General features: G+C 38.7%; 1 protein-coding gene across 14 annotated transcripts in view; it reads left to right on the forward strand.

The window, feature by feature from the left end:
* madd (MAP-kinase activating death domain) overlaps positions 1–18,583 on the forward strand; it is a 63,834-nt gene that overhangs the window by 42,376 nt on the left and 2,875 nt on the right. For 3 of the 14 annotated variants that reach the window (XM_081359753.1, XM_081359760.1, XM_081359763.1), the window contains 17 exons: positions 1,786–1,894; positions 2,813–2,999; positions 3,090–3,240; positions 3,589–3,792; positions 5,310–5,366; positions 7,005–7,105; positions 7,224–7,307; positions 7,793–7,951; positions 8,976–9,093; positions 10,339–10,459; positions 10,808–10,913; positions 11,498–11,608; positions 11,715–11,822; positions 11,936–12,100; positions 12,235–12,307; positions 12,950–13,056; positions 16,722–16,791. In XM_081359753.1, the coding sequence (XP_081215879.1) occupies positions 1,786–1,894; positions 2,813–2,999; positions 3,090–3,240; positions 3,589–3,792; positions 5,310–5,366; positions 7,005–7,105; positions 7,224–7,307; positions 7,793–7,951; positions 8,976–9,093; positions 10,339–10,459; positions 10,808–10,913; positions 11,498–11,608; positions 11,715–11,822; positions 11,936–12,100; positions 12,235–12,307; positions 12,950–13,056; positions 16,722–16,791 (2,031 nt within the window). Of the gene's footprint in view, positions 1–1,785; positions 1,895–2,812; positions 3,000–3,089; positions 3,241–3,588; positions 3,793–5,309; positions 5,367–7,004; positions 7,106–7,223; positions 7,308–7,792; positions 7,952–8,975; positions 9,094–9,209; positions 9,261–9,611; positions 9,675–10,338; positions 10,460–10,807; positions 10,914–11,497; positions 11,609–11,714; positions 11,823–11,935; positions 12,101–12,234; positions 12,308–12,949; positions 13,057–16,721; positions 16,792–18,583 lie in introns of those variants that run through there. The other 11 variants (XM_081359761.1, XM_081359762.1, XM_081359764.1 and 8 more) reach the window with 6 other exon arrangements.

The raw sequence follows: 18,583 nt of genomic DNA on the forward strand, positions 1-18,583 counted from the left end.
TTTGGGGTTTGTAAGTCTCTTATAATCACCAAGGCTGTATTTATTTAATCAAAAATACAATAAATGCAGTAAATATAGTAATATTGTGAAATATTACAATTTAGAGTAACTTATTGCTAGTTAGTAATAATTACTATAAGATTATAGTTTAATATTACAGCTTATTACAAAAATGGTTAGTTTATCTCAAGGTGTCCTTGTTACAGTGTAATTATACATTTAAATAGTGCATAATATTAATTAACTACTTGTGATTACTAGGGTTTGGATAAGTTGCGTGTAATTATGCATAATGTATAGTAATTACTATAGAAACTACATGTAAAATGTAACAAGGACACTAAAATAAAGTGTTACCCAAAAATTATTACAATTTAGAGTTACTATTTTTTTTTGGGGGGGGGGGTTATGTAATTAATTCCTGTGATGGCAAAGATGAATTTTCAGAAATCTTCATTTTAGATCTTTCAGAAATCATTCAGGAAACTCAAATATTTTTTATTGTCATTGTTGAAAACACTTTGAAAACGCCGATTAATATTTTTGTGGAAACTGTTCGACATTTTCAGGATATTTTGATGATAAGAAAGAAAGAAAGACATTTATTTTATAACATTATAAATGTTAACCATACGGTTACATTTGATTAATTTAATGCATCCTTACTGGCCTCAAACTTTTGAACCGTAGAATATATATAAAGGACATATACTAGTTAGGATATGATATATTATGAGGTGTAATGCAGCTTATCACAGTAGAGCCGCAGTGCACTAAGCCACGTGAATGATTAGCTGTCCACTGCATCTTTGGCAAGTTTGTAATAGCATATAGTTATTCATACTTCATTGTGTGGCATGTAAGTCTTGTCTAAAAATATTTCCTGGCCCAATCTAACATGTAATCTGCCACGCAGTGTGAAATGTGTGTGAACAGGGTCATCTTTTAATGCCTTTATATGTAGCACAAGCCATCAATGCACTGGCTGTGCTTTATGCATGTGAATCTTCAGATCTATGCACAGAGGCTGGATAGACACACACTCTGAATTGATTTGTGTGTGTTAGTGTATGCGCTGTCGTCGTACACTCACAGCTATAGGAAGTGTGTGTTGTATGATCATCTAAACTGAGAGGGCTTATTTCATTATTTTTGTTTTGTTGTTTCTTGTTGCCATCCAGTCTGTTTCTCACTCACACATTCTTCCACTCGTTTTTCTCACTCTGTTCTTTGCCTGTATGTGTGTGTTTGCACCAACCAGCGTCATTGCTCCTGTACTGTAGCTCTCCTTACTGCTCCAGTCCTTGAGTCGCCCGCTGTCAACGTTAGCGTCATTAGTCATGTAATACACCCCATACTGCAGTGTCCAAAATACTGAGGTGCAAAGGAATATCTGCAAGTTTCAAGTTAAAAGCTGTGTGTGTGTGTGTGTGTGTTGTCCTTTACTTATATTGATTCTATACTATTACCAGACACAAGATTAAAACATCTGTGTGGGGGCCTTAGACTGCATTGTGTGTCTTAATGCTGTAGTCATTGTGTTTCTGCTGTGGTGATTATAGATGTGTGTTTTCAAGTGAAATGTGAATTTTTAACTAAAGATTTAAAATGAATTCACTCTTTTGTGTGTGTGTGTGTGTGTGTGTGTGTGTGTGTGTGTGTGTGTAGGGGGTAGGTTGGTGGATGGGTGGGTATTGACACATGGAAGCAGGTTCCATGTGACAGGCATACATACATACATGTAAGGTCTATATCCAGTCTGACAAAGTGAATGTTCTGTTATAGGGGCACGAGCTCCCAGAGCGCTGGTAGATCAGAAATCCTCTGTTATTAAGCACAGCCCCACTGTCAAGAGAGAGTCTCCATCTCCTCAGGGCAGAGCCAACAACACCAGGTACTGCATATTTCTTCATTTATGCACTATTATCCAAAACATCTTGCAAATTAGACAAATACAAGCAGATGTGATTAATCCAAATGAAAAAAGTAGTGCTACCATACTTATGGTAGGGGGTAATTATGATAAATGTTTTTTTCAGGATTCTTTGATGAATAGAAAGTTTGGTAACACTTTAGTTTAGGGTTCAAATCAACACTATTAACTTGTTGCTTATTAGCATTCATATAACTAGGATTTTTGCTGTATATTAGGACATAAAGCACATATTAATGCTTTATTCTGCATGGCCTTATTCTGCATCCCTTAATCCTACCCAATACATAAAAACTTGACAACTACCTTACTAAGTATTAATAAGCAGTAATTAGGAGTTAATTGAAGGGAAGGTCATAGTTAACTGTGAGAACTGGACCCTAATCTAAAGTGTAACCGTAAGTTCAAAAGAACATAATTTATTTGAAACTGAAATAGTTTTAACATCATTGACACTTTTGATCAATTAAATGCATAACTGAATGAATAAATGAATGGTAGTGTATGTACACTCACGTGCCACTTTATTAGGTATACCTTCAGAACTTTCTTAAATCTTCGTGGCATAGATTCAACCAGGTCCTGGAAACATTACTCTGAGATTTTGGTCCATATTGACATGATAGCATCATGCAGTTGCTGCAGATTTATCGGCTGCACATCCATGATATGAATCTCCCAATCCACCCCATCCCAAAGTTGCTCTATTGGATTGAGATCAACCATACTTACCACTCACTGGATATTTTCTCTATTTTTGGACCAACCCTAGAATTGGTTGTGCGTGAAAATCCCAGGATATGAGCAGTTTCTTTTGAGTGCCTATGAAGTGAATATGTGGCTCTTGCTCCATTAAACCTGGTCTTTTGTGCTGTGCAGTGAGAACCAGCAGTTTCTTAAGGAGGTGGTCCAGAGCGTGCTCGATGGGCAGGGTGTGGGCTGGCTCAACATGAAGAAGGTACGCCGCCTACTAGAGAACGAACAGCTGCGTGTCTTTGTGCTGAGTAAACTCAACCGTGCTGTCCAATCAGAGGAAGATGCTCAGCAGGAAGTTATAAGAGATGTGGTGAGTTAGAAATGATGAGTCAAACAAGTTGATGCTGAGCTAAAGCAAAACTTTTGCTTATTATATATTTTTGTGTACCTATACGTATAGGAGATAAGCAGGAAAGTGTACAAAGGCATGTTGGACCTATTAAAGTGCACAGTGTCCAGTTTGGAGCACTCTTACACTAATGCTGGCCTAGGAGGCATGGCCAGCGTCTTCAGTCTGCTAGAGATAGCGCGCACCCACTACCAAACCAAAGGTAACCTTCATCTGAATGTCAAAATTAAGCAAAAATCTTAATGTTTAGCATTAAACGTGGTTTCTGCCTGCAGTCAGACCAATAGATATATAACAACACAAAGAGTTTCCACTTTCTAGAAGGTTCTTGTTCCTCTTCTTCACAGCCATGTGCAGCTTGGTGTCAGTCACTCTACAAGCTATTTACATAATCTTGGGTTTCAGCCTTTTTTCCATATTTTTTTAGAGAAATCACCTGTAACCTACCTTTAAATTTTACTTCTATCCCTTTGTCTCCATGTGTCTTTGCTATTTCCTCTTCTTTCTATTTCCCTGCTCTATTTCCTCTGTGCCCGCTTGTGGCTCACAGACCTAGACAAGCGGAAACGGAGCCCCACAGAGGGGATTAACAGCCCAGGCAGTAAGGAGAGCCCGTCAGGCCGAATGGAGAGCGCCAGGGCGGCAGGCGTGCTCCTGGTACCCCGTATACAATTGCCACCACCTTCCTCTGGGAAATCGCCACGGCAGTTTGATACACGGAGTCTGAACGAAGAGAATTTTATTGCCTCTATTGGTGTGTAAACAGCAGTCCTCATTGCATGCCCCCCCCCCCCCCCCCCTTCTCGCTGCTTGTTATATTCCCTGAGCTCTCTGGGGGCCATGTGTCCCTTAGGGTCGCTTCCTCTATTTCATTAATTGTCTACACTGACTTTGTGCCAAAACTTAAGAACTACAATGGCTCAAGTGTTCCCTCACCTGAAAATGTTAATTCTGTCTTCAGTTACTCATCCTCATGTCATTCCAAACCTGTATGACTGACTTTCTTCTGCAGAACAAAAAAAAATTATATATTTTAAAAGTCAATGTTGTCCAAAACATTGACCCAACTGACCTTTAAATGTATAGACCAAAAAAAAAATCTACTTTTCTGTTCCACAGAAGAAATAAAGTCACACAGATTTGCAACGACTTGAGGGTAAGTAAATAATGACAGAATTTCATTTTTGAATGAACTCATACATTATAGTATGAGCGATCCTTCCAAAAACATTGACAACTTCTGCAGTTCTGTAGCTTTTGGAGCCAACAAATATTCCAAGGGGGCATTGGTTGGTGTAGACACATTACTGGAATATTGTGATGCATACGAACCTAATTTACGTAGACAACTTCCGGAATGTTCAGCGTGTGTTTTTTCAAATCCTGTTTGCCAGTCCTGACTCACCTTAAATCCATTAGATGCATGTTAGTGAAAGACTCTATGTAGCCGAGAGTGAAATAGTGGAACGGTGAAGGTCTTGGACTGTACCACTACTCTCTATAAAAGGGTCCTGAGCTGTTGTTTCCCCTGTTAACAGTCCTATGATGATCCCTAAAGCTAACCGCAGACACCTGCTTCCATTTGAAACACCTGGAGTGGCTTGTGGATTTTTAGGCCCAGGCCTCTGATTGGCGGTCATATCTGGGTCTGTGTACAGGGGATCGTCCACCACCCCCTCTCCAAACCCCAACCCTCATTACCTTGCCTTGTCTGTCCTTCGGTAATAATGCACCTGCAATTCTACGGAATGTCTTTGAGACTGCACGCCCTGCTTTTGCTACACCTCATTTCACTCACCAGCTGTGAGGCTGATTTGTCGTTCTCATCTCACGCCTTTTGCACCTCCCAGACCATCCACCCTCACCTTGGAGAGCCATTGCCCACTATGGATGACAAGAATGGGGAAAGAAAACCAAGACATGAGGCTGATTTTTTGTGAAATCCATCATTTTGGCTCTTCAGGAACAGGGTTGCATAGCTTAGGATGTTTTGTAATGGGACCCGTAATGGGACCCCACTAGATTTAAATGATTGGATGGTTTTACAAGACATCAGATCCTTCATTTAGATTGCATATTGCTATGCGGACATTGCAAAACATCCTTACATTTTGAAAATGAGACTTTACACTTGATCAGTTTTATTTATTGTTTTTTTTATTATTATTATTTTTCTCTTAAAAACAGCTCATCCTCCATATCTGACAATTCAACCGGCTCTCTGATTCTCTCTCTGTCTTTCTCTCCTTGCTTGCAATGCATCTTGGGTAGAATTGTGGAGCAAGCACCAGGATAACAGAAAGCAAAAAGCTTTGGAAAAAGAACAGAGTAAGATCACTTCCCTAAGCACCCAATTAGACTTGCCTTTGCAGAACTGCAAAACAGGGAATCTGTCCTTCTACCTGCACCAGTCCTCTTCCCTTAAACCACTTTCTATTGTGGGTAAAAACAGAATCTGCCCCCAAATACTCAACTACTTCTCAAAAAGCCCATTTAAACATGTGGCCCAAACATTTTGTCAAGGAAGGTATATATACGGTACATAGGTATACAGATGCAAAGTTAAAATGGCGATCCATCCAAAGTCAGTTTTGAGGTATAAAATAAGCCCTGTACATATTGAAATGGAATCAATATTTGGGCCAATATTTCTTAGTGTGCAAATCTTACTCTTGACTAGGGATGTGCATTTTGGTTTATTTGACTTCTTGAGTACTTGACAGATATTGAGTACTTGTGTCAGAAAGTATTTTTTGCAATTATATCGCATCTTAGTGTTTTTTTTAACGTCTCACCCAGTGTTTTGATGATTTGAGTAATATTTTTTATTTTTACTCGTTTAAAATAGTTCTTGACCCCTGGGCTAGAATGCGTTCCTGTGAATACACAGTGTTCTAAGTGCCGTTGCTCACGCGGACTGAAAGTCAAGACTCTGTGTATAGGTGCCTTCCAATCAAAGCAATCACACTGCAAAGTACAACCTGATATTCTGTTTTAACCAATCACAAAATAATTATTAATCAATGCTATCACTTCCCAGTACTCAGGTACTCATGCCCATTCCTACTCTTGACTGGTTTGCTCTGTGTTTTACTTGGCAACTTGTCATTTCTTTAAAGCATTCATATTTTTCAACCATGATTGAGTAGATTTATCTCACATGTACTTAGATTTTTTTGAGTTACCACATTTAGTTTATTTTTAATTCTTATCAGGTGGTATAAAATAAATGGTAATCAGGTTATTTTTAAGGAGATTAGTATTGTTTATATTTTTTTTACAGTTACTTCTCAATTAATGACACTGAACACAGGGATTCTTTGGTTTTCCACCTCATTTTACTTATACTTACTATATTTTGATGCAAGTATGAGATGTGAGATAAACTACAATCATGTCAGATTTCAGTTACTTGTTTCAGTCGAGTATTAAAAGAGTTTCAAAGATCACATGCATTCTGTTTCGCTTGGCTAATTTTACAGTGGAAGATTTAGAGTACAGCTTAAGTATTATTTTTTTGGTCATGATGCCTCGTACAGCGTAATCAGTTATAACCAAGTTGGGGTTTGCAAGCACAATATAGGTTTCTTCATTTAAGAAGCAGTGAGTGCGCTAGTAGCATCTGAAGCTTCCTCCTGTTCGATTAGTTGACTGTGTTTGCCTGCATGTGTGACTGCTTTTGTCTAGCATTACTGTGTGTGAACTGATCTGGCCCACTGTCAGCTGATGTGCTTCTGTGAGTTTCCCCAATATGACCCCAAGCATTATTTGTGTCTGTCTGTCTGCTCAGCATAGTCTAATGAGTGGCAGCTGGCTGAAATGGCATTATTCCCCACGATGAAACCGATAACTTTCATGTCGCTCTGTAGAACAGAGATGGCTTCAGCTCACTGTTAGTCATGTGATGTCCCAGAATGCAGAGCAGAGAGTTAATGGATGGAAAAGCTGATTGTATGTTTCCTACAGGGGCCGATGGAGCAAAACAGCGTCTAGAAGGTGGAGACACTGATGAAAAGAAATCACAGATCAGTGCTGACAGTGGCCTCAGTGTGACGTCTGGTTCACAGGTTGGTGTTAACCTAATATCACAATATAAATCGACTGTTTGATTTTATTTTGAAGTTGAATGCATGGAAATATACCTATGCATACTATTTCTTGTATGTTCCCTTATCCCTTCTCCAGAAGAGTGATACAGAGTCCCTGGCGAGCTCCGAGCCTCCTGCTCTGACGAGAAGCAACAGTCAGGACTCAGAGGCTAGCACAGTGGTAGGGCACGGCCAATACTGAGACGGCCAAAACTCACTGTATATCCAAATTATATGTAGTTCCCACTGACAGTTCTCTTACAGCTTTTACAGTCTTGTTCTTTCTTTCTTTCTTGCATTATAGAAAAGTTTTTTACTTTCTCTTTGTGCTCATGGATAGTTCACTTAAAAATGTGTCATGATTTACTCTTTACTCAAATAAATGCAGCGTAAAAGTGAGCGTAAAAGACTTCTTAAAAAAAAAAATCATACCAACCCAAAACATTGGAACAATAGTGTAAAAAAAAAAAAGTGAATTTATTTTGTTTCACAGAAAAAAAATCATACAGATATATATATATATATATATATATATATATATATATATATATATATATATATATATATATATATACTGTACATATAGTACATTTTTTTCCCTTTAAGAAGTCATAAAATCTCTCTTGTTTGCTGTACTATTGCTGATCTCTGACTTTGGATCTGCAGGTGAGTAACAGCTCAGGTGAAACACTGGGTGCGGACAGCGACCTGAGCAGCACAGCTGGAGATGGCCAGACGGGAAGACATGCTCAACATCTCAACCTGTCCCGTGGCACACTGTCCGACAGCGAGATTGAGACCAACCCTGCGACCAGCTCTGTGTTTGTGAGCATCTCTTTCATATCCATATCCACAGGCTTAGTTGCAGTCATCCTCATTATGTCAAAACTGCACGAGTCTTGTGGAAGAACATTGTAGCCGGAACTACTTCTCTCTGTTTATGGATATGACGAGTCACACAGGTTACTCCGCTGCGGTTGTCGTCCTGCTGGTGTAAAATATAGGCATACTGTAGTCATTTATGATGAGGCAAAAACACGGTTTGGAAGATGGATTCATCATGTACTCGCTTATTATATACATTTTTTACATTTTGCCCAAAAAAAGTTACATTGTGTTAGTCTAGAAATCTAGACGCACCCTAGCGGCAGCAAATTTTAGTTTGCAGCCAGTGTCGTCTAGCAACTCTTCGTTGGCTTGCGAGCTGGAAAAACCAAACTCTAGTCGGGCCAGTCACATTGTGTATAGAGTCAGTGGGCGGGCTTAACATAATGACGGCAGAGTTGCGACGAATTCCCTGCTACTTGAAAACAAAGAAGATGGCTGCTGCTGCTGGCGAACAGTGGTCTTTCGAATCGGCTTTGGCCGCGACTCTGGAGGACTTGAAGTTAAGCTTTTCTTTGAGAAAAGAACAAAGAACGGCACTGAAGTCATTCTTAAAAAAGGAAGATGTGTTCGGAGTTTTGCCGACTGGATACGGCAAAAGTTTAATCTATCAGCTAGCTCCGCTGGTGGGAAAACACTCTGGTTGGTTGTAGCGCTATCCTATTGCGTGCAGAGGGAATTTGAAAGACAGCCGTTTATCCTGCCCGTTTGAGCCCTGTCAATGGTGTGTTCCCAGACCCAACATCTAGATGTGGGTCTGGCTTGTCAGGCTAACGTTGTGTACCTTTAAAGACCAAAAACTTTCGACTGACCATGTGGCAACAAATAAAATAATGAATATGTGAAATACATATTTGAATATTTGTTTATACTGCTGTCCAATGGCTGATCAAATAAATGTGTCTTTGCTGTATAGAAACATGAATTTCTTACCCAAACATTTAAACGGTTGTTTCTCATATAGGGCAAGACCCATATGCTGAAGCCAGGAGTGAAGGGACCTGTTAGTGTCAATAAGGGAGCACCAGCACCGCCCCTTGAGGATGTTAGCATGAGGATCTACCTGTGTGAGGGGCTGCTGGGTAAGAGTTAATCTTCCTCCTTAATCCATTCAGCATTCATTTCCTTTCATTCATTTTGTTTGTTCTCGCACTTTTTTTTTTTTCTTCTTCTTCCATGTCCTTACTCACTGCTTTAGTAATCAGCTCTGGTGTATTTTCCAATATCCATATTAATTCAGAATTATGAGGTATTTCCAAAAGTTGTCCTGTTTGCTTTCCATAATCTTAATGTTTAAAAATTTCTAAAAACATGTCTGCTGCACAGAACAATCCTTTATTACTGTCTAGATTCTGTTTGCAACAGTTAATTCTGTAAACCATGCTTACATACTGACCACTAGCACAGCTTCTCTGTTAATTTGTTCCAAATAAGTCCCTGTATTAACCAGCATGTGATGTATTATTGGTTTGAATATCCCTTACAGCACACAGCTTTGCTTCTAATACTCTAACACTTTCTTTGCCTCCTTTACTGCGGCCTCCTCTTTTTCCCTCTCTCTCCTCTTTTTCTTTTTTCTCCTCCATTTAATGCCACGAAGGGCGAGATAAAAGCTCAGTTTGGGACCAACTGGAGGATGCTGCCATGGAAACCTTTTCTCTGAGTATGGATAAACTGTGACCTTTGACATTTTGGATGTGTGTATTTTGGGATTGTAGTATTAGACACTACGTGCCTTCCCTCACATCCATACTATGACTGTGTGTTTAAGCCTTGTATGGAGCATGTAGGGTGTTTGTTTGTTTGTTTGTTTTATTATAAATATTTGAATGTATTGGTGTGTGCATGGTATTATTTGCAATTTTGCATGAATGTATGGTCCATAAATGGTGCTTGTACCTGAAATTTGATAAGAGAATTAAAATACACAAACCAGGCAGATCAGATAAGCCAATTTTATTTTGTAATTGAATGTGTTTGTGTGAAATTGAGGGGTGATAAAAGCTGCTTGAGAGTATGTGAAAGCTGAAACAATAAGCAGATGTATGGAGGCGTGTGTTAACTCTGTGTTAAAATTAATTTGATAAGGTTTGATAGCAAGCTCTATTTATTACAGCATGCTGTGTAGTTGCTTTGGCTTTGCTTGAACTATCCGTGTGTTCATTTTTGTTGGGTTTTTAGTGTAATATCCAAATCATTTTAGTTTTATAACTTTATGGTTTTGAACATCTGACGTTTACCTTAATAAATGTTCAAGCTGTCATGTTGAATTGAGCTGAAATATTGTTTTATTCGAGTTAAGAGTTAAAATGTGTGTGTATGTGTAGGTAAGGAGCGCTCTACTCTGTGGGATCAGGTGCAGTTCTGGGAGGATGCCTACTTGGATGCCGTAATGTTGGAACGGGAAGGAATGGGGATGGATCAGGGACCACAAGAAATGATTGACAGGTTAGTGTGTTCTGTAAGTGTTCACACTGATTCGAAAGCAATAAAAACAACACAAAATAAGTATAAAAGCTAGCCCAACTTGAATTTCAGCATTCATAATTGTCTGATTTGAAAAGTATACATACAGTATCTCAATGAAAGCACAATGCTTACTGGTTGTTCACATGCTTTCAAGCTAATTACACCCATCTGACACTGCTTGAATGTTTTTCATATGTTCCACTTATAAAATGACAACATTTCGCAATGGTTTGAATTAGCTTTTTGGTCATGCTAGGATTCAGATGTAAACTGTGCTGTTGTATTTTGATTACGCTGTCCAAACATGACTGTGCTGTGGTCTATCAGATATCTGTCTCTGGGAGATCATGACCGCAAGAGACTGGAGGACGATGAGGACAGACTCCTGTCCACTCTCCTGCACAACATGATCGCCTTCATGCTTATGATGAAGGTATACACAAACACTCACTCTCATTCCTTCGAATATACTTGAATCAATACGGATATTAGTGAACAGTTTGGGGTAAGAAATGCTTTTATTCAACCGAATGACTACATTTGAATCAAATTTTTATTGTAATGTATGTATAGATTTATAGATTTTTTTGTTGTTGTAAAGAAATAAAAACTTCACCAAGGACGCATTAATTTGATCAAAAGTCCCTGTAAAAATGTTTTTTTCTTTTCATCAAAGAATCCTGAACAAAGAGTACATTATTTCTACTAAAATATCAAGCAGCATAATTGTTTTCAACATTGATAAAAAATAAGAAAAGTTTCAAATCAGCAATGATGTCTGTATAATCGTGTGACATTGAAGACTGGAGTAATGGCTGCTGAAAATTCTGCTTTGCCATCATAGGAATAAAATACATTTTGAATTGTAATAATGTTTCACAATATTACTGTATTTTTGATCAAATAAATGCAGCCTTGGTGGGCATAAGAGACTTGTTTCAAAAACATGAAATAGCTTGCTGACCCCAAACTTTTGTTCGGTCATCTACTCAAACTATTACTGCTCCATTTATCTAGGTCAGTAAAAATGACATCAGGAAGAAGGTACGGCGTCTTATGGGCAAATCTCACATCGGCCTCACACACAGTCAGGAGGTCAATGAAGTCCTGGACCGCCTTGCAAATTTGGTAAGAGCCGGTCAGATGAAAAGTTGCAGCTGTTGCATGGAAGCCAGTAGCCGAACATATTATGATCAGGTTATGAGTGATTGACAGATTGTGTGTTTTGCTGCAGAGTGGCCGAGAGCTTTCCCTCAGGCCAAGTGGAAGCCGGCACATTAAGAAGCAGACGTTTGTTGTGCATGCTGGGACTGATACAACTGGTGACATATTTTTCATGGAGGTAGGAGTTTTTTGTGTCTGCATGCCTCCTTTTTTATTCTATTCAGCTTGTCTGCATGAAAATATATTGCAAATGAGCATTCAGTCCTTCTTTCCTCTTTCTCGTGTGTGTAGGTGTGTGACGACTGCATCGTCTTGCGCAGTAACATTGGCACAGTCTATGAGCGCTGGTGGTATGAGAAGCTCATTAATATGACCTACTGTCCCAAGACCAAAGTTTTGTGTCTGTGGAGGAGGAACGGCCAAGAGACACAGCTTAACAAGTTCTACACCAAGAAGGTGAGACGAACATCAATGCAAAGGCATACTGTAGTACACACATCCCATCTCACTCTCAGTTTCAGTATTGTTTCTAGTGTAATTAAGTCTCAATTACTACACTTCACCTCTCTTTCTGTGTTTTTTGTGTTAAGTGTCGGGAACTGTACTACTGTGTTAAAGACAGCATGGAGCGTGCTGCTGCACGACAACAAAGCATCAAACCAGGTACATTGTGTTTTTTGTACACTACACTTCAAAAGGTTTGGGGTTGGTAAGATATATATATATATATATAAATAATAATATTGAAAGTCTTTTCGGTTTCATAAAAATAAAAACAGTATACTGTATATTGTGAAATACTACGATTTGTTACATTATTACAATTATTAAAATAACTGTTTTCTGTGATGGCAAAGCTGAATATTCAGGAGCCGTAACTCCAGTCTTCAGTGTCACATGATCCTTAACAAATCTAATATGATAATATGATGTAATTTGTGCTGCTTAATATTCTTTGATGAATGTAAAGTTAAAAAGAAAAGCATTTCTTTAAACTATAAATCTTTTGTAACATTATACATGCCTTTACTGTTATTTTTGATCAATTTAATGTCTTTGCTGAATAAAAAGTATTCATTTTATTTAAACAAATCTTACTGACCCCAAATTGTTTTGCACTGGTAGTGTATGTGTTTGTAGGGTAAATTTAGGTAAAATGGGCCACTTTTTGACAATCATCTCAATAAAAGTGGCCTAATTTACCTGAATTCACCCTTTTTTTATATATATATAAAATCTTCTTGTTCGAATATTTTTTTTTTCCTGAAATTAGTCTCTCTTTTTTGTGTGTGTGTCTGTGTGTAGGTCCAGAGCTGGGAGGCGAGTTTCCGGTTCAGGACATGAAGACAGGGGAGGGTGGTCTCCTTCAGGTCACGCTGGAAGGCATCAACCTCAAATTTATGCATAGCCAGGTAAGAGGTGTCGCCTTTATCGTAATCATGACAAAGTGCTTGCCAAATTCAGCACCAACCCTTCCTCTCATTCTCAATCCATTCATTCCCCTGTTTCTCTTTTCTGCCACTAAACTCATCTCAGCACCTCTCCATAGCTCTTCTCCTTCCTCTCACTCTTTCTTTCTATTTGTGCCTTCCTTCCTCTGAGAAGTTTTTTGGAACAACTCACAAAGTAACAAAAAAAATGGGCTGAATAATTAAATACACAGTCAAATCTAAACTCTAAAATAAACGAAAAGCTGGAAGCTTTTTTAAAATGTCTGGAAGCTTTGTTCCTGAAGAATCTCTTTAGAGGAATAGCTGTTGTTGTTGTTGTCGTCGTTTTTTGGCTTTATTTGCTGGATGTTTGTTTTTGGGTTGCTTAATCACAAGCAGAGATTTACTTTTTCAAATGTCAGAACATTCCACCCGCTGTGTGTGTGAGTATGACGTGTTAATGGTCACAGCGCCCGGCTCTGGTCCTTACGGTTTGTGAGTTTTGGTGTGATGTCGGTTTGTTGTGGTGTGCCAGAGGTAAGACGTAGAACCTTGTGCAAAACATATTCAAAGTGGTCATGTACAAAATACATTGCTGGGGAGGTTTAAAAAATACATTTCTTATTTAAAACCACTTTAGGGAGGTTTAGAATTAGTATTTAAAGTATTTAGGTATTTAAAAAAAAGCTTTAAATTGGTTCTAATGGGAGACAATCATGTAATAGTTCTTAATAAACCTGATTTTATAGATGCCACTTGTGATTAAGACCATATGGCCTCCTTCTGTGACCTAATACCACTGTTCTGGGACCATTTAACCTGGTTAATTTGACACTTGATACCCTGCTTTTCATAAGGCACATATGTAAAGACATTTCAAAGAGGAGGGAAACTGACATGCACTGAACGTATTTCTAAAAAAACAAAAGTTTTCTTTTTGATTAGAAAAAACGCATATCCCAATAGTGAGCTCCCTTAAGGCGAAAAGCAGTAGTTACATAACGCTGATACTCTGGAAAAGACTGGAATGATTAGCAAACTATGTAAACCTTAAACCTTTTGTTCTATCTAACATACTAACTTTTTTTTAAACTGTTTTCCTAGGTCATAGTCTTCAGTTGCTGTAATTACCTAAAGGTATAGTTCTCCAAAAAAATGACATCATTTTCTCACCCTCATGTCATTCCAAACCTTTATGACTTGCTTTCTTCTGTGCTACATGAAAGACGATATTTTGATGAATGTTTGTAACATAAGTTTCGGTTCCCATTGACCATACAATGGAGGTCGATGAAAACCCAAACAGTTTTTTGCATGTTCTTCAGAAAAAGGAATGCATACAGATTTGGAATGATATGAGGGTGAGTAAATGATGACAGAATTTGAATTGTTGGCTGAACTATCCCTTTAATATATCGTTATGATACATTGGTGCCTCTCTATGGTCACTAGCCAGTTACTTGATTGCAGCGTGCTAACAAGAGTCCAGCATTGTTGAAAACTTTAAAGGGGTCATATAATGCCATTTTTGTACAAGCTAATATGATTCTTTAGGGTCTAAATTAAAAGTTTGTAATATACTTTAATTAAAAATTCTCATTAGTATTGTAAGAAAACACTCATTTTACCTGGTCAAAAACAGCTCTGTTTTCAGCACGCCGTTTAAGTGCATACGTCTTTAAATGATAATGAGCTTTGCTCACTCCGCCCCTCTGTTCTGTGCGTACACAGTCAACCACGCATTGTTCATTATAAACGTGGGATTATGAATTATATTGAGAACGTCGTACATAGAAAACATGCCGTAATGTACACTGAGTGTAAACCTAACGCATTCATCGTGAAGCCTGCAGCAAGGCTTGCAAATTTCGCAAAGATTAATATAAATACTAATATAAAGGTTAATAAAACATTACACTCACATCTTCTGGAGGTTCAGCAGGAACACGTTGGTACCGATCCGTTTTTTCTCGTTTGTGAAGCTGTCTGGTGTGAAATGATTCGCGCAAACATGAAAGCACAGACCATCGTGGGGAATCCCCGTGAGGGAATCCCCGCGTCAATCCTTTGGGCATATCGCTTCTAAAACAAAACTCAGCCACTGCTTCTTCAACGGCTCGGATTTAGGAACATCCAAATGACTGCTGTGTTCCTTATTACATCTAAGAACAGAACACCACAATCGCTTAGACGCCATTCTGCTCCAGCATAACAACAATGGCGGACTACAATGACGGCTGTCACAGCTCGCTCAGGGCGGGTCTTGTGTTGAAACACGGCTGTCAATCACAATCGCGGGAGGGGCGTTGGATATTATGACGTCACAATATCGAACGGCTTGATTTCAGAGAGGGTCAAACATATAAGGAGATTAAAACAAAACCACTGGATGGATTTTTATCATGATAGGATGGTTGTGTACAGGCACTGCCAACAGAAATTTCAGTGCAATCAACTTGTAAAAGTGCATGTACCATTATATGACCCCTTTAAGAATCCTCTATGTAGTGTAGTTGTGTGTTGTAATGGTTTTGGCACTATTCTGTTTTGGCTGTAGGCATGTGTGAGGGAGCGGGTCTTCGTTGCTGGTGGAGGAGGCATGGAGGGTAATGGGGTGGGAACACATCAGGGCTTCAAAACGAACGTAAACATAATGGCAGATACTAACAGTTAATGCAATATGACTGTTCTTTCTGGATGGAATCAGTGGTTGTAGTTTAATCCTGTAAGAGTGGGCTCGTAGCACCAGAGGGTGTTTTCTGCTCTTTTTGTCCAATAATAATCCAAACCGTTTCTCTCCCATGCTCTCTCCCCCTGCAAGGAGCGGAAGGTACACAACCTCTGCAGTCTGCTTTTTAGCGTAACATTGTCATTTACTTTTTCATTCTTTTCCCTGTTCTGTAGCTTTTCTGGCAGACGTCACTCTTCTGTGCTTATTTTTTTATGTCCTTTGTATTATTTTCTCTCTTTTTGGTTCGTGTCATGTCCTTTTTTTTCTTTTTCTGATGATGGAATTTTCCATGGATGTCTTTGCATGGGCCCTTTCAGCACGTAGGGGATCAGTGCCATGATTTCGTTCCCACTTTTGGTGCGAATGTTCACAGCTGCAGGTTCATATTAGCTCTTTAGTCTTTAGTGCTTCAAAAATACATTTGTTATACAAGTCTCCAGTGCCTCAAGAACACGTTATACTAAATAATGTAGACAAGGATTGTAAATACGAAGTGATTCTCTTTAAAGCGAGACTCTGAATACTTAGGCTGTTGACTTGATTAATTTAATACAACTTCAAAATGACAAAAAAAATATACATCTGGGCTTATTTGACCTCTCTAGCGTATAAAGAGACCCATAAAGGCTGCTCAGGCGTTGAAACTTTCACAGCTCTCTCCATTTGCGTCACTGGCCCATGTAATCCTGTCAACATGGAAATTTCTCTTTCTGTGCAGTCATATTTTAGTTTTGATAGTTTTTTAACAGCTTGCTTATCATGTTCTTTCTCCGTTTCTCCCTATTTTACAGTTACTAACTGTCCAGATTGTCATCTCTTCAAAAAATACTTTTTGTTTTGTTTTCTCACAAGTGTGTGATTGAGTTGGTAACAGTGTGTCCTGTTGTTTTTTTGTTTGTTTTTTGTTTGTTTTTAGGTTTTCATAGAGCTGAGTCACATTAAAAAGTGCAATACAGTGAAAGGAGTCTTTGTCCTGGAGGAGTTTGGTAATTACCCCCATTTTGATTCTAGGCCTGTACGCGACACAGCAGTAACTCAGTCACATGCAGAGCAGAGAAGTTATCACGTTCAGTACTGTTAGATGTGACGGTCAGAACGACACGTGTGAGCTTCAAGAGCAGAGCTTATAGAAGACAGAAGTAGGACCATAGTTTTAGCTGTTGCTTCATTAATGCACCTTCTGGGGATGAAATGTTACATAAAATGTGATGCCTAAAAGGAGCAAGATCCTATCAGCCCGCATAATCCTGTCCCCCTTGGAGCCAAAACCATTTTTTTTTTATGAGCACTCTATCTCTATTCAGGCCTATTAATTATCAATCATGAAAATATGTTCATTACTGTTTTTTAACTACATATAGCGATGCACAACATACCAGTACCATATCTGTTATTAGCCAATATTATTATCATTATTTATTTGTCAGTTTAATTGTTGTTGTTCATTTCCTCTTTTTCATACTCTAAAAACTCAAATCAATAATTTTAGGGATTACTACATTGTCATGTAGTGTAAATTTTCTTTTATTTGAACAAATACTATATCTTTTTAATAACATCTAGTTATCAGTTATAACAAGAAAACAAGTATTACTATCTGTCAAAATCCCTTATATGATATTTTTCACATATAACACTGTTACCAAAGCTAAAAACATTTCCCTTTCTTTAGCCTAGCGCTAACCTGTTAACTAATGCTCTATTTATTAGCTAAAACAAGATATCAACACACTGATTTTATCAGGCCTGGAGGAAGGGGTAAAGGATTCTGCAAAGATCTTTGAGAAAGCTTTGAGAAATAAGCCACCGTTCAAGTTGTTCTGTGAATAATTCATTGAGCAGCTTAGATTTAGATTACAGTTGTTTCCTCAGATGCACCTTTTGGAAGGAGTCACAGTTTAAATCAAGAATACGGCTTTAATGTTAGTCATAGAGTTTAGATAATAACTAAACCATGCAAAGATCATTCAACTGGTTCTTTTGGAGATCTGTATGAAGGGAGTTGCAGTGTATGAAATCTCTTCTGTAGTCGTAGGGTCGGCTCTAGACTGGGTTAGTGCTGTGTCTTTGTGCTTCCTTTTTGTAATCCGCCCCTCATCTTTGCTGCTATGAAAACCTTCATTCTCCAGCAGGTAAAGTGCTGTCACCTTTATCTTTTCTTCTTCTCTTCCCTCACCTGTCCTCCTCATTTAACTCTCCATCTGTCATCATCTCTCATCCACCCTCTTTCACCACTAATGGCTGTCGACTCCTCATCTGCACTGCACTGCCTTCATGTCAGATGTCGCTTCTCCTAAACTCGAGTTCATACACTCATGCCTGTAGTAAAAGTCATGCCAGTGATGGAAAAACCCAGCAGACCTCGGATTTCCTTCCAACTTTAACTTGCAATGAAATTCCCTCTCTTACTTTCTCTCTCTCTCTCTCTCTCTCTCTCTCTCTCTCTCTCTCTCTATCTCTCTCTCTCGGATTTCTCTATCTATCCTCCACCTCTCTTACTCTTTCTTTCTCCTCCTCCTGTGCCTTGATTCAGTTCCCCATTGCATAAGAGTTTCTCAGCTGATGATAAATCCTGTTCAGTCATATGAACTATATGAGCGCTGCTCTTCTGCTGCAAGATTCAGAGCTCTCTTGCTCCGTCTTAAATATGGCAGGGCCAGATATAGATTATTAATAATCATTTGTCATGGGCCGTATGTATGCCTCCCCTCTTCTCTCTCTCTCTCTCTCTCTCTCTCTCTCTCTCTCTCTCTCTCTCTCTCTCTCTCTCTCTCTCTC

Source organism: Scardinius erythrophthalmus, assembly GCF_964197995.2.
Source record: "Scardinius erythrophthalmus genome assembly, chromosome: 2".
Taxonomy (NCBI): Eukaryota; Metazoa; Chordata; class Actinopteri; order Cypriniformes; family Leuciscidae; genus Scardinius; species Scardinius erythrophthalmus.